The following is a 27,854-nucleotide window of genomic DNA, read 5'->3' as shown; positions in this document are numbered from 1 at the left end:
GATGCCCTTGCGTTGTAGAGCCTTCTCCACCGTTGCATGGGACAGCGTGTCGAACGCTTTGGAGATATCTAGCGCAACAATACAGTAACCTCGCCTGGCTCTTCTCTTCGCTTTTACGATAGTGTGGAGGGACATGTTATTGGCGAAGACCCCATCCACACTAACGAAGCCTCTCTGATTCGTATTAATAGGTACCTCCATCAGTCTCTTGTTGACAATTTTATTGCATATCCTCAGGAGGAGGCTTGATATTGTAATTGGCCTTCAGTTCTTAATGTTGGTCAGATCATCTTTCTTCTTTGGAAACAGACCTTAGCTGCAGCATACCGTTATAAAGAAGTATAAGTTTGTGCCTAGGACTCTTGGACACCTCTCGTAGAGTGATACCATCAGGGCCCGCTGCCCCCTATTTGGTTGACTTCTCCGCAATTTGTTCTTCGGTGATAGGCCGGTACAGGTTGATGGAATCTACTCTTGATTTTATAGGAGCTGGATCGGGCGGAGAATCTTTGGAGAGGATGCTCTTGTATTCTCTCTCGATGTCATCTTTGGATGGCCTCTCTTGTTGAGTTATTGGGTCCATTCCTTCGATGATCTCCTCTGCAAGCTGTTTCCTATTAGTGGCCCACCTTCTCTGAGCATCTCGGAAGGCAGCAGCTCTTTTCTTTCTCCTAGAGGTTGGAGGGGACGTTCCGGGAGGGGCACGCCCTTTCTTTCTGACTCTGCCATATTTTGCTAATATCTCTAGGGCATAGTCATTGAGGGCTTGGATCTTATTCCCTCCAGTCCATATTTCAGCAGCAAATCTGATGTCTCCTTCCTCTTCGAGAGTTGAGAGTTCCTCAGTTTTCCTGCATCGAGATGCCGTTCCGCCCGTTCCAGTTCTTTTAGAGTTCACTGCAAATACTGCATTTCTTAACTCGTCTTATAGTGGGGAGCCGAAGAGGGATATTCGGGATTTACTCGAGCGTGTCAAATTAATATAAGGGGACATACCTTGGGCCCTGTAGAGTACCTCTACTAAAAATTAGACCTGTATATAGGGGGAATTGTCTAGGATAGCCTGTCAGAATAGTAAAAAAAAAACGATCATTGTACATACTCGAGCGTGTCAGATTAAGATATATGTGGTTAATCAAATGTTGAAAAGTATATATTCTCTTAATCTGACAATTTAAGCGTGTCGAAAATGTGTGGGAGGGCGGCAAAGTTGCAAAAAAAACGTCACGTGTACATTCTCGAGCGCGGTGGCGTTTTTTCTTATTTTGAAGATAATGATTCAAGAATAACTAAAAAAATATTATCTGGCAGTTTTAGCAAGCCGAAACAATAAAAATTGGCCATAAAGATCACAAAAATCCGTTTTTTTGAATTATCTCCTGCCCTGAGCTTCAAATCTTTTTCGCATCCATTATAAAAGTTGTAGAGCATAACATTTTCTACAAATTTTGTTTAGAGCAATTTTTTCTACATTCAAACGTTTTTGAGATATATGGCGATTAATGCGAGGTGTTAAGCGATACATGCTGAATCGAAAATTAAATCGTTGGAAAATCGTACATTCTAAGGTTCAGTAAGAGACAACAAGTTTTCGTGACTTATTCCGAAATTGTCATCATAGAAATACCCTGTCATTTTGACAATTTTAGATTGGACTGGGGTTCTACATTGACCTTGCTCTTTCGCATGTGTGGCTAAGCTTCTCGCCCTTATCGCCCTCTAACTCGAGAACGGTTAAGAGTATGTAAAATTGCTTCAGACAAAAGTTGTGTAGAATTTTATTATCTACAACTTTCATAATGAATACAAAAACGATTAGAGGTACAGGCAGGGAAATATTCGCCAAAAAAGAATTTTTATCATCTTCAAAGTGTCAGATTAAGAAAACCCCCCGTGATTAGTGTCAGATTAATGGGTCAACACGTTTACAACACCGAGATTAACCATCTGTATGAAAATCTGACACGCTCTGTTTACTGAAGAGATAAACTGAATTTATTTCAGTTTAATTCCACTCACCTGAAAATGCTACTATGATAGCGAAATACGTGTCGTGGTTTAACGACTCATGTTATAGTCCGAGAGCTGGCAGCAAAAGCAACTACCTCATAAGTTACCAAAGGTTTGGTTTGGCACTTTGGTTCAACTTTATTACCAAAACTTGAAACCGCCCGTCTGCCGGGCGTGAGTGGTCGCCTTATGGGATAAAAAAAATTGAAAAGATGAGAAAAAATCGATTGGAACTTCCTAATAGTTACCAAGATGAATGTTGTGTCAAAATGGTCTAGGATCTTAACTGAATTGAAATCGTAAGCGTCTGCCAAACGGGGGTGGTCGCTATTTCGAAACAGACGCTGTCAAATACAGGTCGGTTCAGATCATAACAAAGAAATTTTAGCCACGTATTCTACATCAAAAATAAGCCCTAGTTTGTCATATAAACATATGTCGAGAAATGTTTCCTCTCCGAGATACGGGGTGTTAAAATTATAGAAAAAAAAATGTTTTTTATTAATAACTTTCACACTGCTTGAAATATTTTTATGAAATTTGAGACATAGGTTTTGAGCGTCAAGGAGCACTTTTTGCATAATATCATTTCTTTTCTCTTCTACCAGTGGCCTCCGTACTGCAGCGAGACTGAATATTTTCAGATAAAAAAATGATACGCCAATGGTTTTTCCGACAATAAAAATTACTTTTCAAATCCATATTTAATTTGGAGCAAATTCGGTTTCTTGACTTTTTGCTGAGTGAGGCACCGTTTCCGGTTAAAAAAATAAAACACATTCTCATGCATGAAGAAATCGCAAAAATTTGATATAGCAATAAAAAGGTTACTACGGTTTTGTAGCAATTTTCTAAGATCAGATAAATTCAACACACACCCAACTCCTATTTTTAGGGTAGATTAATTTGATTAAAAAACTTAAATGACAGTTTTGGTTTCCAATTACTCGTTTCAATACAAGCATAAGCATAAAAGACTGCAATTTCTTTATTGTGGAAAGCAAAGTGTGCCATGGAGGATACTTCGTGAATTTGATGGGAATCCAACAACAAGCAGTCGAATAGCAGCTCGCACACTTCGATTTTCTATGTCAAAAATTCTTGCAACCCGTCCAAGGTTTACGAGAAGGTGATGAACAGCGAAGGTTATTTTTTTGCCAATGGATTCTTTGTTCAATTGAGCAGAATAGAGACTTTTTAAATACCATATAATGGACTGATGACTCGTGTTTCAGTCGTCGGGGCGTGATAAACTTTCATAACCAGCATGTATGGGCCAACGAAAATCCACATCCCATTCGATCAAGAAATTTCCAAGTAGAATTTAGTGTTAATGTTTGGCTTGGAGTTTATTATAATCACCTATTTGGACCCTATTTCTTACCAGAACGAGTTAATGGTGAAAATTTTTTACAATTTCTAATGGCAGAGCTTGCAAATATGTGGGAAAATATTCCAGTAGAATCAAGGTTAGCGGCTTGGTTTCAACTTGACGGTTGTCCAGCCCACTTTCATAGAAATGTGAGGAACTGGTTGGATAATAATTTTCCAGAAAGATGGATCGAACGTAATGGGCCAGTCAGTTGGCCTCCACGGAGCCCCGATATTACCCCTTTGGACTACTTCGTATGGGGGTTTTTGAAAGAAATATATGACTGTGAACTCAAGGGAAAAACTTATTGGCCGTATTTAAAATGCTTGCGACGAATTAAGAAATCGAAATTTAGCTGCTGCTGTCGGGTCTATTAGACGTCGATGTGAATTATGTGTTCAGCAAAATGGGTCATACTTCGAACATCTTCTTCAAGTTTGGCGATTTCTTCATGCATGAGAATGTGTTTTATTTTTTTAACCGGAAACGTTGCCTCGTACAGCAAAAAGTCAAGAGACCGAAGTTGCTCCAAATTGAATAAGGATTCAAAAAGTAATTTTTATTGCCGGAAAAACCAGTGGCGTATCATTTTTTTATCTGAAAATATTCAGTCTCGCTGCAGTACGGACGCCACTGGTAGAATAAAAAAAAAATGATATTATGCAAAAAGTGCTCTTTTACGCTCCAAACCTATGTCTCAAATTTCATAAAAATATTTCAAGCAGTGTGAAAGTTATTTATAAAAAACTTTTTTTTTTCTATAATTTTAACACCCCGTATCTCGGAGAGGAAACATGTCTCGACATATGTTTATATGGCAAACTAGGGCTTATTTTTGATGTAGAATACGTGGTTAAAATTTCTTGGTTATGATCTGAACCACCCTGTATTTGACAGCGTCTGTTTCGAAATAGCGACCACCTCTGTTGGCAGACGCTTACGATTTCAATTCAGTTAAGATCCTACACCATTTTGACACAACATTCATCTTGGTAACTATTAGGAAGTTCCAATCGATTTTTTCTCATCTTTTCAATTTTTTTTATTTCATAAGGCGACCACTCACGCCCGGCAGACGGGCGGTTTCAAGTTTTGGTAATAAAGTTGAACCAAAGTGCCAAACCAAACCTTTGGTAACTTATGAGGTAGTTGTTTTTGCTGCCAGCTCTCGGACTATTAGTGAAAATCATATAATTCAGTTTTTAGTTTCATTATGGTTTTTCGTCAAGCACCCGCCACTTAATTCAAATATTGTACGCAGTGAACTCTTCATTATTCAGAAATTAATCACGGCCTCGAAACTCTCTTCTTATTTATCGATAATTTGATCCATCAACCCATGTTCACGGATATCTATTTATAAATAATAGAAACATTGTAAAATTCTCCTTTTTTCAACATTTTTTCTGTTGGCAACTTGGACCAGTCTTCGATTCCGTAGCCTTTTCGACGTAAAATATTGTTTTCCTACTAGCGTTTCGAAAGTATTACTTTCCACATTGATGTTTGGAAAGTAGTACTTTTCCAATATCATGCGGCAAAAAGCCCTGATTTGCATATGCGTGCGGAGAGTGGATAGTAGGGTTTTTTTCCATACGCAAATATAAAAGAGTAGCATCCATCATACAATTTTGGCATGTCTGTAAGCGCCAATCATAAAATTCAAACGTTTCTCTGTGCGATTGAGCGCACAAAAATATGTAAACTAACCGTTTATCCTTATCTTTTTTCCATTTTACTTGGTCTAAATTCTACTCTATTTGCAGCTGAACCCTGATGAAAAAGTGAATCATCATTTCGTTGCATTTGTGGAAAAAGGTGGTTATCTCTATGAACTTGATGGAAGGAAAGAATTCCCTGTTAATCATGGAAAAACAACGAGACAAACTTTCGTCAATGTAATAGTTGAATTTCTTTTAAGATTCTCTGTCATAATTTTTTTTTCATGCGTAGGATGCAGCGAAGGTGTGCAAGGATTTCATAGCAAGAGACCATGAAGATGTTAATTTCACCGCAATGGTTTTAACTAGCAGTGTTGAATAAACTGGAAATCACCAAAGGCTGCAAAATACATATTCATATTCACATATGCATTGTTCTTTCATTGTTTAATCGTTTTTTTTATTAAATAAAGCTTGGCATTTATATTTTATATGTTTTTATTCATTATTTATAGTATTTATTGGAATGTTATAGCTGCGTGCCTAGCGGGGGAAAGACCGTCAGTCAGACCATTGAAAATTCCGCGCGCCGTATAAATGCATGAACGCGCTCATACATTTTTGCTCTGACTGATGGTCTTTCCCCCGCTAGACACTCAGCTGACGGTCATTTTTGTATTTCCATGTATGTAATAAATCATATGGAGGTATTTTCATTCGGGATGAAATCACTTGATTTTAAAATTTTTTTCTCAAGTTCACGAGCTCGACTGACGTATTTTCCACCCTCCGCCTCCTCCAAGTTCCGCCGCATCCCACGCCCGCACCCACCTGTGGTATTGAAGCTGACGGTCGGTTTCGACATTTGCTATGTGACTACAACCTACAATATTAAATTCAGCGGGGATAAAATTCCTTGAAAAAAAAAGCCCCTGCCTCCCGGACTATACGAAGAAAGTGCCGCAGATGCCTTCTAGGGCTGTATCGATCACGATCGATCGAATCGTTTGAATTCGATCGTAACCCGTGCGGGAGTTATCGAGTCACCGATCTCGAAATGACCCAATCATTTCGATCATTCGGTCATATTCGAGTTCGACCCGTACTTACCCTGATTAGTAATAGAAAAATTTACGGGAGGTTGGGAGATTCGAAAGAAAACAACACATTTAAACCCAAACAAGAAACGTTTATTTCGGGTTTCATTGGAGACGATCTCCAATGTCATAGCTCTAGGGCGCAGCAGAGGGGAGGAAAAAGAGCTGCGAGAAAACCTCCCCTTAGAACAGCAGCAATTACATAATATCCTATACAGGTATGATTTTACGTAGCTACGGCAACAGGTTCAACTGGCGAGAGAAAATCTCGTGTGAAATGCACACTTGGTGGAATCGGTTACATCTACAGCTATCAGCTCCTTAATGATGACTCTTAACCGATATTTCAGTGAGATGAGTTACGTTCAGCATACAACAGTTCTGAATTGGGTAGGGTTCAGTCAGGGGGTTGTTCAAATATGTCCTGTATTGACCATTCCACCAGTGAAGAGAAAAATAATAATAATAAAAGAAAAGGAAAAATGATAATTAAGGGTCCTTAATGCAATTACAGTATTTACCCTGTTGGTCGTACCTAAGTAATCGAATCATTGGCTTGGCTTGGGGACGCTTCAGTGACATTTACACGTATTCATAAGATAAGCACAAAAAAATATGTAGAAATTGAGAAATTAATACTATGAACATTATATAACACAAGCGCATCCACCATGAAACAAGTTTATTATAATAACTAGCCCTCAAATCATAAATGGAATAGAATTGGAAGCAAAAAGGGGTAGCGTCCAAAATGGCGTCTGGCGTCCCTATGACGTGTTCAAAGAAAGAAAAACTCAGAAAGTACGTTATTATCTACAATAAAGAAAATGAGTTATATTGTGTGTGAAGCACATAAAATAGAGACGGACGGAATTGGCCCTCGAGTAATTAACGAAATACTTTAACAATGGAAACTAATATGATGCATCAAGTACCCAAAACCGCATATTCGCAATAAAACCTTCAAATTAATAAAATAAGAAACGGTAATAATGAAATGAGTGGTAACTTACGTATGGAATTCACTGAACAAAATAAAGAAAAAAAACAAGCTTTGCCTTACTCAAAAATTCACTCTAGGAAAAAAAACTAACTAACAGGAAAAACCGGTTTAACTCGTTTCAAAAAAGGACGCTTAATGAATCCCTTCTTCATTAGGAATTTCTTGCCTTTTCGATCTCAAGTACCTACTTGAAAAAGAGCGTCTTCCAGAGGGTTCTTAACACTTGCGCCATCTCCCCTTTCAATTCAACAGCTAGTACAGAAAACCTTCTCTAACATTTCATTTCTTACTGGTGGTCTTTGATAAAGTCCGCTAGAGGGCAGTGGTTATGTCAATATTGAAAAAAAAAGCAGTCCACTACAGTAAATACATTTCATATATAAAAAACCCGTTAAAATAATTTCTGACCACAATCTAGAACCCACTCTTTTCATTTCTGAGCCCGATCAGATTTGAACAGGCTTGATACACGATAAATGAGTTAATTTAGCATATTCGGGTTCTGTGATCGAAATGATCGAATCTTTTGACCCGATCCTTGAGCCGGTGGGTCGCGATCGACCCGGGTTACGAAAATACCCTGATCGACACAGCCCTAAAAGCTGGTAAGACCACATATTGCAACATCTGTTTCACTTCAGTTCATAATTTGTTGATAAGGAATCTTTTTCTGCGTTCGCTCTCAGTTTTTCTCTGTTTTCATTTTGTTCTTTGCCAAGATGCCGCCGAAAACTGATACTGGTAATGTCTCATTGAATAAATTAGTTGACAAACGAGCTAATATTTTCTCATATGTGACCGGGATTTGGAATCGAGTGAAAAATTTCGATATTTCAAAATTATATGAACTGGAAGCGTATCAGGAGAAAATTCTAGCCTATGAATCGAAATTTCAGAAAATATTATACAAGAAGAGATAGTGTAATTAAATTTTCCGCTTGAATCGGAAGATCGTGTCGATACAAATAATGCGGAATTAGCCTTCGATGATATAATAACTAAAATCGGAGCCTTATTTTTGTGTTTGAAACGCCAAGAATCACCATCAACACGATTACCTAGTTCGCAAAGTCCCCAGTCGAATTCAGATTCATCTATATTGCTTCCAAAAATTAATATTCGCACATTTGCTGGCGACAGTTCAGAATGGCCAGAGTTCTTTCAACTATTCAATTCCTTGGTCCATGAAAATCAGGGTTTAGCGCCCATTCAGAAATTTCAACTCTTGAAATCCTATCTCTCGCCGTAATATCAGGTTTACAACTATCAATTAATAGATTTAGATAATAATTTCGTTACACAGCAACTCCAAGCACATGAGTTCTGTGAGCAAAATTCCTCCAAAACCATTTCCAAACCATCTACATCTCGTCTGACCAACCCAGTCAAAACCAAAACACATAATATGTTCATTTCTAGTTCTGCTTCCAATTCTCAACATCAAATTTCCGACACTCGAAAATTTCGTGGTCCGAAATGCAATGAAGCGCATCCGCTATTCGACTGTTCACAATACACGAGTATGTCACGAGAATCTAAACTTAATTTCTTGAAGAGCTCAAAACGCTGTTTCAATTGTTTAGGCCTTCATAATGTAAAAGATTGCTCTTCAAAACATTCATGCAGATTCTGCAGTTCCAATCGCCACCACACCAGCTTACACCCTGATAATGCATCTAGTTCTGGCAACGTCCGTTCCAACTCCCATGAAAGTACTCGTGGTTCGTTAATCGTTCGATCCTTCGGCCAGTCGTGAAGGTTTTAATTGTAGATCTCAAAACGCAGGTGAAAAGTTGGTCAACTCTTGTCATTTGAATAAGAAGGTAGCCTCTCTTAATCAGGTATTGCTTGGTACTGTTCAAGCTAGAATTCAAGCCGCGGATGGCTCGATAATCTCCATCAGAGCTGTTCTTGATCCCGGTTTTCAAGTTTCAGCGATCTGAACATTTAGTCCATAAATTAGGTTTGGAAATCAATCCCAAAGACGTGCATGTTACCGGTATTGGTAAAACCAAAGCTAGGGCATTAGGCATGGTCACATGCAAGTTGTACCCAATATCAAACTCGAATATTCTATAGTTGCAAGCCATTGTATTACCTCAACTAACCAATAATTCACCTTCTGTGTCCTTGTCTCCAAAAATCATCAAACATTTCGATCATTTGAATTTAGCGGACAAAAATTTTCATATGTCGCACCCTGTAGATATGTTATTGGGACCTGACACATATTCGATGGTGTTCGATAGGGATGGTCGTTTATCATCTGTTGGCTCCCCAACCGCAGTCAATACATTTTTCGAATGGATTATTATCGGTCCCGTGCAAGAAAGTAGTCCCACCGATGAGTATGTGGAAAACCCGAGGGAAAACCATTTTCAAGAAACCCATTTCCGCGAAAAAAGCGGTCGATATATTGTCTCCCTCCCCTGCAAACCTGACATTGAATTTTCGGAGTTGAATTATAATTCAAATAGATCTTTCAGATCTTTCTTGTCAAAAAAAAATCCAGACTCATTTGAGGCTTACCAAAATTTCATGTTGGAATATTTGTCCTTGAACCACATGTCCGTTTCTAAAGTGTCGAACAAATACGTAATACCGCATCATGTAGTTCGAAAAGAATCAAGTTCAACAACAAAACTCAGAGTTGTTTTTAACGCCTCTGATTCTGATTCGTCCGGCAAGTCTTTGAACGATCGTCTTCTCCGCGGTCCTAAACTTCAAAAGGACATTAAAAACCTTTTAATCAGTTTCAGGTTGTATCCAATCGCCATTTGTGCTGATATCGAAAAGATGTACCGACAAATGGTTTTAAATCCTTCAGATAGAAAATACCTACATATTTATTGGCGTCCGTCTCCTGATCAACCAGTAGACGAATTCGAACTCAATACCGTGACATACGGCTTAAAACCTTTTGCATATTTGGCCATTCGAGTTTTAAATCAGTTAGTTCATGATGAAGGCCAATGTTTTCCAAATGCATCCAAAGTAATTCTCGACGACATTTATGTAGACGATATCATAACTGGGGCTTCTAACATTCAGCAAGCAGTTCAGTTACGTCACGAACTTCAACAATTGTTATATCAGGGCGGTTTCTCATTAAAAAAATGTTCAAGTAATTGTCCCGAAGTTTTGAAGGGAATACCTTCAGATCATATTGAATCCAAATTAAATTTTTATGATGATTAAATGGGCCTTAAAATTTTGGGTTTGAATTGTATTCCCAACATCGATTCATTCAGTTTTAGTGTCATTCCATTCAATGAAGAGCCAACAAAAAGATCAGCGCTGTCTTATATCGCGCGTATTTTCGATCCCATTGGATTTTTAGCCCCTATAGTAGTCTGTATGAAAATTCTTATACAAAAGTTATGGCTCGAAAAATTGAGTTGGGATGAGCATATTCCCACTTCTCTTCGAAACGAATGGTATAAAATCATTGACAACATTGCACTTATTTCTGAGTTAACCATTCCACGCAATGTAGTTACGTCTCGAGAATGTCAAATAAGATTGGCAGGTTTCTGCGATGAGTCCGAAAAGGCATATGCTGCCACTGTTTATATTACAGTTATTCAAAGCAATATCATTTTCTCCCATATATTAGCTGCTAAAACTAAAGTAGCTCCTCTCAAAACCTTGTCTATTCCCAGGTTAGAGTTATCTGCCGCATTATTACTAGCCAAGCTAGTAGCGAATATTCTGACAATCAACACCCCTACTTAATTAATGGAGTTATTCATCACCTCATCTTCTGAAAACTTTCATTGCAAATCGCATTAAGACCATAGGAGAGTATATTCCCAATGCCTCCTGGCATCACATAAAAACAGAGCGGAATCCTGCCGATCTACCTTCTCGGGGTATGACTCCCCAACAGTTCGTAAAAAATAAAAGTTTTAACTTTTGGTTACAAGGTCCAGAATTTTTGAAGAAACCATATTCTGATTGGCCAGAGCCTTTTCGCTACTCCCCCAAATGTATTGTACCAGAATTAAAATCTAATATAAATGTAGCTGCCGCCGTACAAACGCTCCCGGACGATTTATTGAATTTTATAGAGAGTTTTGCAAATTTGAATAAAGTTAAGAAAATTTTTGCATACATTCGAAGATTTATTCATAATTATCACGAATTCGTCGTGAATTGTCGTGCGGAAGCGAATTCACACATAAAACTATTTCGTCCTCTTGACCCAGCAGAGTCATTATTTCGCGAATCTTTTTCGTGATTTGAAAGAGAAAAGGTCTATCAGTAGATCCCTAAGAGCATTGACTCCTTATGTTGATACAGTTGGATTAATTAGGGTGGGCGGAAGACTGCATTTTTCATCATTGCTACAAGAAACAAAGCATCCGATTCTTTTACCAAAGAGATCCGCGTAGTCTCGTTTGATTTGCATCCATTTTCATTTAGTTCCTTTGCACTCTGGTCCTAATACTACCATGAGTTTGATTCGCCAACAATATTGGATATTGTCCCTAAGGAGCCTTGTGAGGGAGTGCGTCCGAAATTGCCTTACTTGCACAAGGTTCAGAGGTAACACTTATCAACCTCAAATGGCCCCTCTGCCTTCAGTAAGAGTGAACGCTTCACGTCCCTTCAGTAAGGTGGGCGTTGACTTTGCTGGTCCATTCTCATACCGATCAAATAACTCTAGAAAACCAACCATGTTTTTTATGATGCCTTGTTCATATATTCAGGTATGGAAACTCTCTTATTGAAAAAGAAACAAGTCGTTTCGAAACGTCGGCGTTGTATTGAAGAACAATAAATAAAATTAGTCCAAGAATCCCAATATTCTTTCATTTCATATTTCAAAATGATTGAAAAGTACAATAAGATTATTATTAATTGTTAACTGTCAATAGGTAACTCGGATTTTCACTCGTTCCCAACATCTCCCTTTCTGAGTTCAAAATCTTTCAGATAACGGGGGATTCGTTTAGTTCTAGTTGGTCTAACTTCACATCGAGGCTTTGCAGATATGTCCAATTTTTGTTGACTATTTTGTACAACGCGGTCTGGGATAACTTCAAGGATAGGCTCGGGTTGAAGTAGTTCCCTCGATTCGGCTGATGAAGTCGTGGCCACATTTTTTCCCTGGTTCCTAGATATCTCAAAGGAGTCCATCAGAATTTCGAAGGGCAGAATGTCATTCTCGTTACCAGAAAACTTAACATATCTTTTCTTCAACTGGTTTGCATGTACTCTCAAAATTCTCTTGGAATTTTCAAGTGATATTTCAAACATGACATTCCCGATCTTGTCGGTGATTCTTCCAGGTTTCCATTGGTAACTATTATTACTATGAACTTGGCAACAAAGATTATAGAGTAGAAAGATAGGAAACGCCCTCATATCGCTAGTACTAAAAATCTACTACATTTTGGCCAGTGAAAACACGCGTGACAATGAGATGGCGCTAAAAACGCACTGTCAATACAGGAAAACTTTTTGATAACAGTTTTCTGTTTTTTGATTGAGGGGCGCGAAATTCGAATTCTATTTCTCGTATTGCATTCCAATATTGACTTTGTTTCTATCAGAAAACAAACATCCTGAGCGACAAAACAAAAGTATGATTTTGCTTTGTGATCAGGATGTTAGTTTTCATCTAAATATTGTTTGGAATCAATTGATATCAACGAAAAACGCTGTTGGATGTGCTATATGTTTATTTGCAATTCATAAAAAATTTACAGAAATTGAAATAGTGGGCAATAAATGAAGCTTTTCCTAGGACACTAAAGTATATGGTGATCTGCTATACGTCGAAGGTGTTGTTTCTGTACAATAGGTTGTTCTGAATTAATGAACTTAGTTGAATTTGTAAAATATACATATATCAGAAATTAATATGAACCAATATTCAATAAACCATCATAGCATACATATTCCAGTTACTTACATATATCGGTATTATTTAAAGAATTTTCAGGACCACACTTAAAAAAAAAAACTTGCAGACATATGCAAGACCTGTATGTCTAGTTTCTTGGTGCTTTTTTTATGATTTCCTATGATATGGTCTCTTCATGTCTTCATGACACAATATACAAATTGATTAATGAATGAACAGGCGGTGGCAACTCATTCAGATAATTTTGGACCACGAGTTGCAAGCGTACGCTGTTAGAGCGCTAGTGTCGCTTTCCTTGGCAACACAGAAATACGCAATCGGCAAATCCTTAACCATAAAATTCGAAATGTAAACAAACTTTGACGTTTGTCAGTACTCTTTTCGAGATTATACGGCCTAACAGAGTTTTTCTAGTAAATCAAGATATTTATCGAAATTATCGGAAGTGAATTGACTGATTTAGGTTCGTAAAGAAAGATAAACATTCTTTGGAAATACTTCATTTAAAAGGGATGAATTGTGTAATAAAATCGAGCGATGATATTGGTGATCCATTGTACCTAGACACAAATTCCTATTAGATTAAGATTCTTTCTTGAAGTAAACCTGGGTTATAATGTTGAGGTAGCATATAGTAACTTTGTGAAGGAGGTAGAAGCTAAACATCTTGATAAGTAAAGCGTTTAAGTGGAAGTTTTAAAGTTTCTATTTAAAATATTTCAATTCCATGTTATGATATAGGTTTTCCTCATACTGAAATCTCAAGAGACATAAATATGTTTCAGCTCATGGAACAAGTTCTGCAGATGAAAAAAAAGCATTCATTTGGAAGTCTGAAAATTATGAAGTTGTATTTCTAAATCGTCAATTGAAGAAAAATCGTTTTTTCGGAATCAATATTTCTATTCAGAAACCCAGACAATAATCCCAATATAACTTCTCCAAATAATAATTATAATACTCTGTTGGACAACGTGAGATAAGAGAAAACATAAGAAACAAAACTTGTTTTGACTTGCAATATGTACTAGCATTAGCCATTTTTTCACCCCTGCAAAATAACTCGAGGTGCTGTTTCAAATTACGGGCACGCATTGAAGGATGGCCGAATTGGAGAAATAATGAAAAATTCGAGAGAAATTTTAAGTTGAATAGGGAGAATAAAAGAAGAAAAACCTTCCTGTTCCTAATTTCATTACTTTTTCTGAGCACCATCAGGAAAAGAAATACAAGAAATCATAAAAGTTTATTTTCATCCTTTATTTTCCTATAAAACTCAAAATTTTTCTCGAATTTTTCAATATTTCTCTGATTCGGCGCTCTTTCAATGCGTCCTCGTCGATTTGAATCTCTCGCCTCCTGCTAGTAAGGTCCGGACGGGAGGAAGCGGAAGCCGCACGGGCAAAAAGAACGTAGTTCCACAGTACGCTGTTTCAGCGCTAGTGTCGCAGACAAAAAACACGGTCAAGAAGATTAGCACGGGAGTTACCATTCTCTTGATGTTTATGTTCTGTGAATGAATGAACAAAACACTCACAGCAGGTTTCATAAAACTTTGACTTTCTAAAAAACAATTTGACAGTCACTTGGTTCCCAAATGGAAATCAATAAAACCTCTGCATTTCTGAATATATTGCCGTTCATGCAAGGGATGCTTTCTGCATACAACAATTTACGTCGATGAACAGTTCTCAATTGACCTGCAGTAAAATGTTCATTGCACATGGTGTAGTTAGTAATGTTTGCTGAAGTAATTGTCTTCAAGCCCTGAGAATTTTATCCACTTCGGAGCACTGAAAGTAAGAATCAATGAATGACCGATTCACATATGTTACGACTTTTAATACTTACGCTTCCATTTTCCTTAGTTGAGTGAAAAACTTAATCACGTAAAATACATTTTATTATTTGATCCACCGTTCTTCACCATTCAATAATTTTCGAACAATATTTTGATGTTTTCACCAAGAAATAAGACAAAAAACTCCAAAAATCGGCAACTAGAACGAGCCAGATAAACAAGAAGCGTTTGATCAAAATTGACGTCTGAAATCTTGAAAAATGTCATATATTTCTGCAAATGGCACTCAAATTGATATTTTAACCAGTCCTAGCGTTTTAATAACACGCGTGACACACAGATGTCGCTCAAATCGCTTTAGTCGCCTCGTTTCCCATCTTCCTACTCTATAATCTTTGCTTGGCAATAAATCATATCACCAATTTCAAATGATTTGGAAGGAATAACATCATTGTCGTTACCTTGACGACCTACTCGAGATGGCAACAATAGGTCAAGAGTTGTTCTAACTTTCCTACCGAGGAGCACTTCTGCTGGAGATGTTCCAGTTGTCGTATAACGGCTTGGAGTAGTTCGGTAAGTCGCTAAAAATGTCTGAATCTGTTGTCCCATTTGCAAAATATTTGAAAACTTTGACTGCAAAATTGACTTGCATTATCGGAAACAAGAATTTGGGGATTTCCGAATCTTGCAAAAATTTCTTCTAATGTTCTAGTTCACTATTTCTGGCCATTTCGAATAAGCATCAACAATAATCATAAAGGAATCTCCTTTAATTGGTCCTTCAAAATCAATACGAAGTCGTTGCCAGGGATTTGGAAGTTTCTTGTTGAATCATCCTGTGAGTAACTTGAAGTGCATCAATGGCAATATTCAGAACCTGTAGGAATTGGGACAACAGATTCAGACATTTTTAGCGACTTACCGAACTACTCCAAGCCCTTATACGCCAAATGAAACATCTCCAGCAGAAGTGCTCCTCGGTAGGAAAGTTAGAACAACTCTTGACCTATTTGTCATTTCCCAAGTCAATTACTGGGTGGGAGAATTGTTATATTTTTCATAGAATTTTATAAGGTGTTATTTATTTTCAATTGTAAAGTAGCCATTTGATGTTTCCAAGGTTTTCAAAAAAAAAACATATTGAAAAAATATAATATATTTGACGACTGACGACAGATTTTCATTTTTGACCATATTTTCGACCTTCGACCGGATATAAACCAATTAATTACAGGTAAAGACTCTAACATTGGTCCTTCGAGCCGGATATGAACCAATTAATTATAGGTAAAGACTCTAACATTGGTCCTTCGAACTTTTTGAAACAACCAGCACTACGGTAGACAAATTATGGATACGAAGTCAGATAATTTGAGACGAAGCAAACGACTTCAAGCTGAAGAAGCAATGAGACGAGCTGCCGCAAGTGGAGGTGAATTAAAATGCAACAAAGTAGAAAGAAAAGGATATTCAGCAAAAAACGTGGAAGACCAAGAGATAAATCATGTGAAAGACACGAAATCCAAGTCAAAAATAAGTCAGAGCAGTATAGCATCAAGGAAAAGACGAGCCGAAATCGAAACTGCTATACAAAAGAAAAAATTAGAGCAAGAAATGTTAGACCTACAATTAGCGCTGAAGCTGACCGAAACTGAGGAAAGTGAAGGGACGAGCGAGTCCAGTTCTAAGCAAGATGATAATTCCGAATCGATACATGAGTCATTGGAGCCCAACATGGAAGAATGGATGGACGGACGCCTTCCATGGAATCACGGACAGGACCCATATTGGATTGGGAGAGAACAAGATAAGTACAGGACTGTCAAAGGTAAAACGGATAAAATGAAAGCTGAAGAGAAGGTAAGAGATTACAGTTTTGACAGAAATCTATCCACTTCTTCCACCTCTCGAGATGAAAACCCAATTACTCTTCCACAAATAACTAAGATCATGACAACACAATCTCTACCGAAAGAATTACCGATATTTGATGGAAATCCTCTTGACTGGCCAAACTTCATTTACCAGTACAGAAATACCTCACGAGTTTGTGGATTCTCCGATGAAGAAAATCAGTTTCGTTTACAGAAATGTTTAAAGGGAAATGCTAGAAGCGTGGTACAATCTTTACTCATATTACCTAAGAATTTGGATAAAGTTTTGGACTTACTTGAAACTAGATTTGGACGCGCAGAATATATTATTTCGATGTTGCTAGACAAAATCAGAAGATTTCCACCAATCAAAGAAGAGAAATTGGAGTTTTTTGTTGAGTTTTCCGATGAGATCAAGAATTTTGTAGCTACGGTACAATGTTTGGAAGAAAACGATCATTTACGCAATCCAATGTTGATCACAGAAATTTTGAATAAACTGCCTATCTCTTTTCATAAACTTTTTAGGGTTTTCACTCCCATAATCTCTGAAACATAATCAATTAAAAATGAAATCAACGATTTGCTCCTGCGTAAATTCTTGCACTAATTTGTCAGGAGCAAATTAACTAGAAAAAATTGTTGCCTGACAATGAACTCAAAATAAATAACGTTGAAATTATAATTCTGTAACGTTTCGGAGTCTATATCAGACTCCTTCATCAGACGAAAAATCTATTTTTTAGAAAATCTTCTGAGTTGTGGCTTTTGTTTGACATTAATTGTCAACACATAGAAACAGAGACTGCAAAGAAACGTTGATTCATTTGTCAGGCAACAATTTTTTCTAGTTAATTTGCTCGTGACAAATTAGTGCAAAAATTTACGCAGGAGCAAATCGTTGATTTCATTTTTAATTGATTTTGTTTCAGAGATTGGGAGTGAAAACCCTAAAAAGTTTATGAAGAGATGCAGAATCCTCCCAGATTAAATTTCAATCGATGCCTATCTCTTACAAACTTTTATGGATTGAACATATTGCTAAAATCAAAGTTGGTATTAAATTGATCGAATTATCGAATTGGTTGGACGAAAAAGCAAATGCAATAGCACAAATTCATGTTCCTAAAGTTTGACAAACAGCAAAAGTACAAGTTGAATCGAGATGTCACTTTGACAACTTCAGATAAAATTTCGAACAAAAGATGTTTTTGTTGTAACAGAGAAATTCATCCATTGAGTTCATATGCAAAATTCTAAAATTTGTCAGTGAATGCTCGATGGTCTCTTATAACTGAAAAGAAAATATGTTTTTCTTGTCTGGCACCTCTTTTCATAATATCCGACAATGTCGAAAGAAACAAATATGCGGCATCAATGACTGCAAAAGACCACACCATAAACTTTTGCACAATCAGTCGAGAGAAAACAATTTAGTTCCACAAAATAGTAATGCCGCTGAAACCAATTGCCGTGAATGCACTCATGAAAATTCTACCAGTGTCACAATGGTAAGGAGGTCGAAACATACGTTTTATTGGATGATGCTTCTACAATCACTCTAATTGATGAAGAATTTGCAAACTCTTTAGATTTGAATGGTCCAAAGCAATCACTGTGTTTGCAATGGACAAACGAAGATATTACTCATCATGATAATGATTCTAGAATAGTGAGCTTCACAATCAAAGGGAAAAATAAGGCGGTGAACACATATGAGCAGCCGCGGCCACGATCACGATCACGATCGAAAAGCGTCCCATGCAAATGTATTGTAACGTTTTCTTCGCTTGATTAAAACGTCCAACTGATTAACAATTATTTATTTACACTTAATGCATTTATAACTCACAAACTAACTATTACACTACTATTTATTTCCACTCTTGTTTATTTCCACTAGTCGCTTGCCCTGTAACTGTACTTGTACTTGCCTACCTGCTCCTCCGCTGGGCTTATATAGGCGCCGGAAACATTCAGGTACCTTCGCGGTTATTCTGGAATTTCTCGACCGCTCTGGTTCTCGAAAGGTCCGACCGCAAGGGCCGGACTGGTTACACTGTCCCCTCCTTAACCATTAATTTGATTCCGTATCCTATGAGATACACCATATTCACGCAAGTATTCTTCTGTGTAGAGGGCTGCATCAGGTTGCATAATGTAGTACCTATATGATATATATAGACCTCATTTCAAGCAAACCCACAACTATTTCCGCCATGCATGTTTGTTGAAAATACAGTGTCATCATAGTAAGTAATGTTGGTTTTTTATAAATGCTCTTGCCAAATTAAGGGTTGAGCCTGTTCTGTCCCAGAACAGATTTAGTGAATTCCTCCGAGGACCGTGGCGAAACTTGCACTCATCACTATTCCTACAGTAGCCATTCTGATGGAAGTAGCACTCCACAGTTTTTCCAGGCTCCCTGGCTTGCTTTGGGTTGAAACTGCACACCAGGATCCGTATACCAGTCCCCTGAAATACCACCTCCAACATGCTTCGCACAATTTAGCTGGTCCAATCCACAACCGAGCTTGGGAACAGCTAATTTCCTAACCCCAAAGCGTTAAAGGTCTTCTTTCAAGCTATACAGTGCCGCCCATAGATTCTGATAGGTTGGCTTCTGATAGGAATGTTGCTCATACGAAGGTCCTCCGCTACGCCATGAGCGAGAGAGTATTCCTTAGACACGGTAAAGAGATCTTGATGTACTGTGTAACGCCGAACCGTGCAACGCGTGTCTCACCATAACAATCCATAAACTTCTGGTAATCGCTGCTACCTTGCATCGGGGCTTCCACAAGACGTACTTCTTCTTCGTCCTGCTCGTACGGAGCTAATCGGTTGAAATGGACAACCTTTGGTTTTCCTCTGGGGAGCTTCCTTATCCGGTAAACAACATCATTTATCCTCTTGATTATTTCATACGGTCCCTCCCACTGTCTCTGCAGCTTTGGTAAAAAACCTTTCCTCTTTTGTGGATTATGTAGCCACACCAGATCTCCAGCGGTGAATCCACCTTCAATAGCCTTGATGTCGTAGCGCATTTTCATTCGGTCACTTGCTTGCTGCATTTGATTGCGTACCTTGTCATGAATGTAATCCAGCTTGTTCCTTAATTTACTAACGTAGTCCTCCCCAGCTACGTCTTCTCCAGGCTTACATCCAAACTCTAGGTCGTAAGGCAGCCTTATTTCTCGGCCGAACATTATACTGGATGGAGTTTCCTTGGTAGATTCTTGAACCGAAGATCTATATGCCATGGTGAAAAGATGTAAATATTCATCCCAATCCCGCTGGTGATCAGAAACTACTTTGGCTAGATGTTTTCCCATGGTCCGATTCATTCGTTCGACCATGTCGTCTGATTGTGGATGAAGAGGTGTAGTCCTTGTTTGTGAATCCCCAATTTGCTGCATACTTCTTGGAATAACTTCGATTCAAAATTTCGGCCTTGATCACAATGCAGCTCCAGAGGTATTCCAAATCTGCAGAAGAATTCTCTGACCAATTTATCAGCTACCGTACTTGCCTCTTGATTAGGAATACCGTAGGCTTCCACCCATTTCGTGAAATAGTCCATCGCTACCAAAATGTACTTGTTTCCATGGTCTGTTTCGGGAAAGGGGCCAGCGATTTCGATAGCTCTTCATGGAAGATCCGACGTTATATTGCTTCATTGGAGCTTTTCCTCTACCATAAGGTCCGTTAGCAGCAGCGCAAACCTTGCATCTTCTACACCAATCTTTAACGTCCCTCTTACAATTTGGCCAATAAAATCGCTGCCTGACTTTTTCCAATGTCTTGGTTATCCCGAAATGTCCACCTGAAGTTCCGTTATGTAGTCTGGTCAGAATGTCTGTCACACGGCTCTTCGGCACAATCAACTGAAGTCTCTGCTCAGTTCCATCTTCATTTTCCCAACAACGTTTCAGAAGACCTCCATCAATCTTCAGCGTTTCCCATTGTGCCCAATACGACTTTATATTCTGGCTCAGGCTGGATACTTCTTCCCAAGTAGGACGTTTACCGCTCTTCTTCCAACTCAGGATTACTTTCAAGTCGTTATCTTCCTCTTGTGCTCTTTGAATTTCTTCAGGTAGCCAGTCGTCTTCGATTACGGTGGTCCGCCTTAAATCGATCTTTTCTTCCAGACGCGAACAATGGCTGGAATTCTGGGGACACTCAATGGTTTTGGTCGAACTATTGTCCACCACAGCGACTCCTTTTATTTTCCCAGCTGTAGCCCTCTGACAATCTCCTCAACAGATCGATCTGTTTCTTGCTCTTGTCTTACGCGAAGGTGTCCTCTATGCGACGCTTGCTTCGCTGCCTCTATTTCCAAAGCCTGGGCTAAGGCATCATCTATGGTTCTAGGGCGTGCTAGTCTCAGGGCTTGTTGTATTTCACTATCCTTTATCCCATCCACGAATGTCTGGATTGATAGCTGTTCCAGGAAGCTATCTGGAGCAGATGGATAAGCCAGCCTGACTAATCTCGCCACATCAGCTTCAAACTCCTGGAGATTTTCCCCTGTTTTCTGCACTCGGTTCTTTATTTGTGCATGGTATACTTGTTGCACATGAGCATCGCCATATCTCATCTGAAGTTTAGATGTAAGAACTTCGTAACAGGCTTGTTGACTCTCCGGGATCGTCTGTAGAATGTTGAGTGCCTCTCCTCGTAGAGCTATAATTAATGCCGTGGCTTTTTCTTTGTCGTTCCAATTGTTCGCCAGCGCAGCAGCTTCAAACTGTTTTTGATATGTCGACCAGGGTATTTTTCCATCAAAAGTTGGAGGCTTGATCTTCATTCTACTACCTTCGCCGTCATTTTCCGCTTTCGCTGTGCTTTAGGGTGTTGAAGCCAGAATATCTGTTCTGTTTGACATTCTTTTCAATGAATCTATCAACTTGGAATGATGTTCAATTATTCCTGCCATTTCTTCAAACTTGCCGTTAACCTTGTCAAACTTTTCATCAACTTCGTCAAATTTTCCACTCACTATATCGAATCTCTCGTCCACTTCATCGAATTTTTCATTTATGGTTTCCAGTTTATCATCCAATTTATCTGATAGTTGACTCACCACATCGTTACAATTTTCCCTAATCTGGTCCATTTTCTCATTAAATTTCTCATCAATTTTCTCATTTAATTTTCTGGAATTTTCTTCCATTTGTTCATTCAACTTACATGAGTTCTCGTCCATTTTCTCATTCAACTTACAAGAGTTCTCGTCCATTTTCTCATTCAACTTACAAGAGTTCTCGTCCATTTTCTCAGTCAATTTTCGGGAATTTTCTTCCATTCTTTCGTTCATCTTACTCAAAAAGTCCATTACCGCTTGAGTCTCCATTGCGTTCTGTAATCTTGTGGTCACTGGCATGAACAAATAACCGAAAATATTCATTTAATTCGAGCGATGTTGAACCTCACACGTGACACCAATGTAACGTTTTCTTTGCTTGATTAAAACATCCAACTGATTAACAATTATTTATTTACACTTAATGCATTTATAACTCACAAACTAACTATTACACTACTATTTATTTCCACTCTAGTTTATTTCCACTAGTCGCTTGCACTGTAACTGTACTTGTACTTGCCTACCTGCTCCTCCGCTGGGCTTATATAGGCGCCGGAAACATTCAGGTACCTTCGCGGTTATTCTGGAATTTCTCGACCGCTCTGGTTCTCGAAAGGTCCGACCGCAAGGGCCGGACTGGTTACGATCTGTTCAGCGATATAGCGACGTTCAGTCGCGATGTCTCACGATCGTGATCGTGGCCGCGGCCGCTCATATGTGTTCACCGCTTAACGGATCAAAATTCCAGTTTCGTCGTGTTCGTACAACAAAATTATCTTTACCCCACCAAACTGTAGATGTGAACAATTTGCGAAAAAATTATCCCTATATTAATGACAAAGTGATTGCAATGACGAATGCCCAACCCAAAATAATTATTGGGCTGGACAATTGGCCGCTTCTTGTCAATAGAAAATTAGTTGCTGGATCCTGGAACGGACCAGCAGTGAGCAAAACGCTTTTAGGTTGGGTACTTCACAGAAATTTGAAATACGGCGAGAAAAATCCAAATTCAGTGTGTCATATTTAATCTTTCGACATTTTCAGAGAAAAAGATGACTTAGATGTTCTTCACGATCTTGTCAAAGAACAATGGAGACTAGAGAAAATTGAAAATTCTCAGGAATTGGCTCCATCACCTCTAGATCGAAGAGCACAGAGGACTTTGGATACTGCAATGAGAAGAGTGGGACAAAGATATGAGACAGGATTACTATGGAAAAAAGAAGACTTAGTATTACCAGAAAGTAAAGCGAATGCCTTCAGTAGACGACTTCGCTGTGAACGGAAAATGGATAAAGACAAAGATTATGCAGAAATGTACACTGAAAAATTTGAAGAAATGGAAGAAAAGAAATACATAAGACGACTATCAAAGAGCGAGATTGAAGAAGAATCAAATAAAATTTGGTATCTGCCTTACTTCGGTGCAATCAATCCAAATAAGCCCAATAAATTGAGAATCGTTTTCGACGCATCGGCAAAGAGTAATAGTATAAGTCTTAATGATTGTTTGTTGACCGGACCAGACCTTTACAAACAATATTTCTGAACTTCAGGATAAAGCAATATGCTTTCACAGCGGACATAAAAAAAATGTTCCCTCAAGTCAGAGTAAGAAAAGAAGATTGTTATGCACAAAGAATACAAAGAATACAACCAAAACTGAAAAATGTTACATCAAAATAACTTGAAATTTTCTAAGGAATCTATTTCTGCAATAAAAAAATGATGTTCTTATTTGAGAAACGGAAGTTGACGTCATTTCCGGAGAAACCGGAGGTGCTCATGCCTTGAAAATATTTTAGATTTCATCAGCATCGTGAAATACTTATAAGTGCTGAATTTCATGAAAATACGTTCAGTAGTTTCCCGTATAAATATGGGTGAGGTTCCTCGTGAAAGACGAAAGAAAGAAAGAAGATTATTTTAGATTGGTACAGAAAACCCAGTAGTTCTGGGAGATATATAAATATCGATTCTTACCATGATATCAAAATAAAAACAAATATAATTTTGGGATTAAAAAGAAGAATAGAAGATATCACGCATCATACTCTAAGACAAGCGGCACTGAGAAGGCTATTTAGGCTGATGAGGGATAATGGATATTCAAACATCTTTCTAAAAAAATTAATATACAATGCTCCAAGACTACCAGAACCAACCGAAGCTTTAAACGAAGTGAATAATGAAGAGAACCGAGTCTGTTTTGGAAAACTGCCCTACATTAAAGAAGTCACATTCGAATTAACAACGAAGCTTCTCAAGAAATTTATCAACATAAGAGAATTTGAACTTTTGTTATGAGATCTTTGTATTTTCCAGTTACTCCTGAAGAAGTCAACGATAGTTGACGAAATATATAGAGCTTTAATACAATTTGACTCTCATTTGAATTCCGCCCTGAGAAATAGTCGAAACACCCTTAATTTAAATCAATAATTTTCCAAATGACTAGTATCCTATAACTTCTATATATATATATATACAGGGTGTCCCAGTCGTTGACGTCAAGCCGAAAAAAGCTGATAGACCAAGTCATGATAGTTATCAGAAAAATATTAAAAAAAATCTAAATTATGTATTTTAAAAATTATTGCCATATTGAAAAAAACGAGAAAATCTACAAACTGTGATAGTTTTTTAACTCCCGTTACTACAAATCTTCATTTATTTCAAATTTTATTTTTATTATGTAATCTTGACTAGTGCTTCTGTGAGCTGTCGCCAAAAATTCAAAGGTAACTACGCCAGCTTGGAAGAAAATGACAGTTTTTGCCCAACTAAGTATGCAAAATTAATACTTCGCCACATTTAAACTGGCTGTACTGAAAAAAAAATGTACTACGCTAGTTGGGCAAGTTACCTTAAAAGTTGGCGCATTTAATGAGGATTCCAAAATATTATGACATTTGCTAGAAAATTTGACAATTAGACTTGGACAATTTTTTTTTGTAAAAAAACCCAATTTCAAACAAAATTTTATTACTAGATTTGACTACTAGATTCTAGTTTGAGTGACACGGAGAAGTGTAAGCGAGACAGAAATCGTATGTCCAGGTAGTTCAGGGCACCGCAGGCCAATCAATGACTCATTCTGATTTGCTTTAAGTTAAGGATTGGTTTTGGTTGGTTGGAAGCAAATAAGAATGAGTCATTGATTGGCCTGCGGTGCCCTGAACTACCTGGAAATACGATTTCTGTCTCGCTTACACTTCTCCGTGTTACTCAAACTAGAATCTAGTAGTCAAATCTAGTAATAAAATTTTGTTTGAAATTGGGTTTTTTTACAAAAAAAAATTGTCCAAGTCTAATTGTCAAATTTTCTAGCAAATGTCATAATATTTTGGAATCCTCATTAAATGCGCCAACTTTTAAGGTAACTTGCCCAACTAGCGTAGTACATTTTTTTTTCAGTACAGCCAGTTTAAATGTGGCGAAGTATTAATTTTGCATACTTATTTGGGCAAAAAGTGTCATTTTCTTCCAAGCTGGCGTAGTTACCTTTGAATTTTTGGCGAGAGCTTACAGAAGCACTAGTCAAGATTACATAATAAAAATAAAATTGTAAATAAATAAAGATTTGTAGTAACGGGAGTTAAAAAAACATCAAAGTGTGTAGATTTTTTCGTTTTTTTTAATATGGCAATAATTTTTAAAATACATAATTTAGATTTTTTTTAATATTTTCTCGATAACTATCATGACTTGGTCTATCAGCTTTTTTCGGCTTGACGTCGGCGTCTGGGACACCCTGTATATATATATATATATATATATATATATATATATATATATAATATATATATATATATATATATATATATATATATATATATATATAATATATATATATATATATATATATATATATATTATATATATATATATATATATATATATATATATATATATATACTCCAATAAGGTTAATGGGTTCTTGGATCAAAACAGGCTGTATTATGTAAAACTACATTTATTCTCGGTCGACGTTTCGGTCCACGTCTGGACCTTCTTCAGGACTCTACAATAATGAAGAATAAGCTACACAAATCATTCCTCAACTACAACATTCAAGAAACTTACAGAATAGCTGAGTTCGAAAATTTTAGTTCTTTTCAGCATCTATTGAGAACGAACAAAAAGATAACTGTCATAATGCACAAGGACTACATGAAATCTGACTAATTTTTAACTTGAGAGGATACTCAATTAGTCAACTTTTATAAAACACAGGAAGATTAAGGATTACAATTAACAATGTGGCATGTACAATAGTTCATAGAATGAAATTTAAGGTTAGATCACAGACAATCAATCTGAACTCACAGAAATATCCCGGACAATTCTCTCATTTTTGTAAGATATTAAAAAGGAATAAATGTTACTAATATTTTCTATGTCTTTTTTTGAGTTCATAACATTATTTGTTCGTTTGATGTGAAACATTTCCAAGAATGATCGTTTATTCAAATTACTTTCAAACTCCAGAATCTTGGTAGCATTATAATCTAATTCATGTTTGGTTTTTCGACTATGTTCCGCCAAAGCACAATTCTTTCTGGGATTTTTTATATCACTTTTGTGTTGAACTAATCTCTTTTTTAATTGTTGAGAAGTCTGGCCTATGTAGCTTAAATTGCAAGACGTACATGGTACACAATATACTACTCCTCTCATTTTCATTTTGTCTAACTTATCTTTTACTGATGAATAAAGTCTGCCTATATTAAATTGATTTTTTATCGCGATCTTGAAGTGAGAATCTTTTAGTATATTCACTAATTTGTAGGTGACATCTGGTATAGCTGGTAAGGACACATAAAAAATATCTGCTAAATTTGCAATTCGCGATTCATTACCTACATCATGTGTTATTGAGGATGTGTTGAAAACTAATCTGCTAATCAATCCTCTTGGATATCCGTTTTTTAACATCAAATCTTGAAGGATTACTAGATTCTTGTTTAATAGTGTGGGGTGCGAAATCTTAGTGATTCTTTCTTTCATGCCAACAATAAGATTAATTTTTTGTTTTAATGGATGATTGGATGAGAAATTGATGTATCTACCTGAACTGCTATTTTTACGATACCAATCAATCTTTAATCTGTTATCATTAGTTCTTATGATTCTCGTATCAAGAAATGGAACTGAATCATTTGTTTCCTCCTCCAATGTAAATTTGATGTATTGATTAAAACTGTTAAAACTATCTAACACAAACTGAATCTGATCGGCAGGAACCGCACAAAATATATCATCAACATATTTCTTTATTACAGGGATCAAAAACGGAATCAAGGCCAGAACCTTATCTAGCACATAGTCCATCACCATTCTTGCGACAATAGGGCTCAATTTTAAGCCCATAGGTGATCCAAAAATTTGAATAAAGATCTTACTATCAAAGATGAAATAATTTGACTTAAAAAGAAAACTCACTATATTCATGAATTCAACCATTGGAATATCAGTATGTGCCTCTATCGAACTCCAATTACTCTCTATTACTTCAAGCACCAAATCAAGAGGAATGTTACTGTACAGAGACACAACATCTAAGCTAATTAACCTATAGCCTGGTGGCAACTGAAAATCATTAAACTCGGCAGAAAACTGAAAACTGTCTTTGACATAATATCTATTTTCTTCATTATCAACTGAGCTGGTTAAAATTGATGCTATGAATCCTGAGAGACTAGATGTAGGAGTATTGATACATGATACAATGGGACGTAGAGAAAGGGTAGGCTTGTGAACCTTGGGCAGGCCATAGAACCTAGCTGGAACACCGTTATAGTCATGCAACATTTTACCTTGTTCTTTAGATATATATTTATTGTCGACTAATTTATTAATCATCGCATTCAACTTGTTTTGAATTGATGTAGTTGGATCTCTCTGAAGCAACATATAATAACGATTGTCATTAAGTAATTCATAGGCCAAACGTAAATACTGATCTTTATCAATTGCAACCGTGATATTTCCCTTGTCTGACTGTAAAATTAAAAGATCAGGTTGATCCCTCAGGAAGCTTTTACAAAAATAGTACTCCTTTTG

At 37.2% G+C, this 27,854-nt stretch overlaps 1 protein-coding gene across 1 annotated transcript in view; it reads left to right on the top strand.

Moving 5' to 3' along the window:
* The window catches only part of LOC123308022 (ubiquitin carboxyl-terminal hydrolase), a 30,186-nt gene extending 24,652 nt beyond the window's left edge, over positions 1-5,534 (top strand). Inside the window, exons 6-7 of the mRNA XM_044890544.1 lie at positions 5,149-5,280; positions 5,336-5,534. Of these exons, the coding sequence (XP_044746479.1) occupies positions 5,149-5,280; positions 5,336-5,425 (222 nt within the window). The 3' untranslated portion in view covers positions 5,426-5,534. The remainder of the gene's footprint in view (positions 1-5,148; positions 5,281-5,335) is intronic.
* The last annotated feature ends 22,320 nt before the right edge of the window (positions 5,535-27,854 follow it).

The sequence above is a fragment of the Coccinella septempunctata genome, chromosome 1 (assembly GCF_907165205.1).
Source record: "Coccinella septempunctata chromosome 1, icCocSept1.1, whole genome shotgun sequence".
NCBI lineage: Eukaryota > Metazoa > Arthropoda > Insecta > Coleoptera > Coccinellidae > Coccinella > Coccinella septempunctata.
Note: the sequence above shows the minus strand (reverse complement) of the source record. Positions and strands in the feature narration are given on the sequence as shown.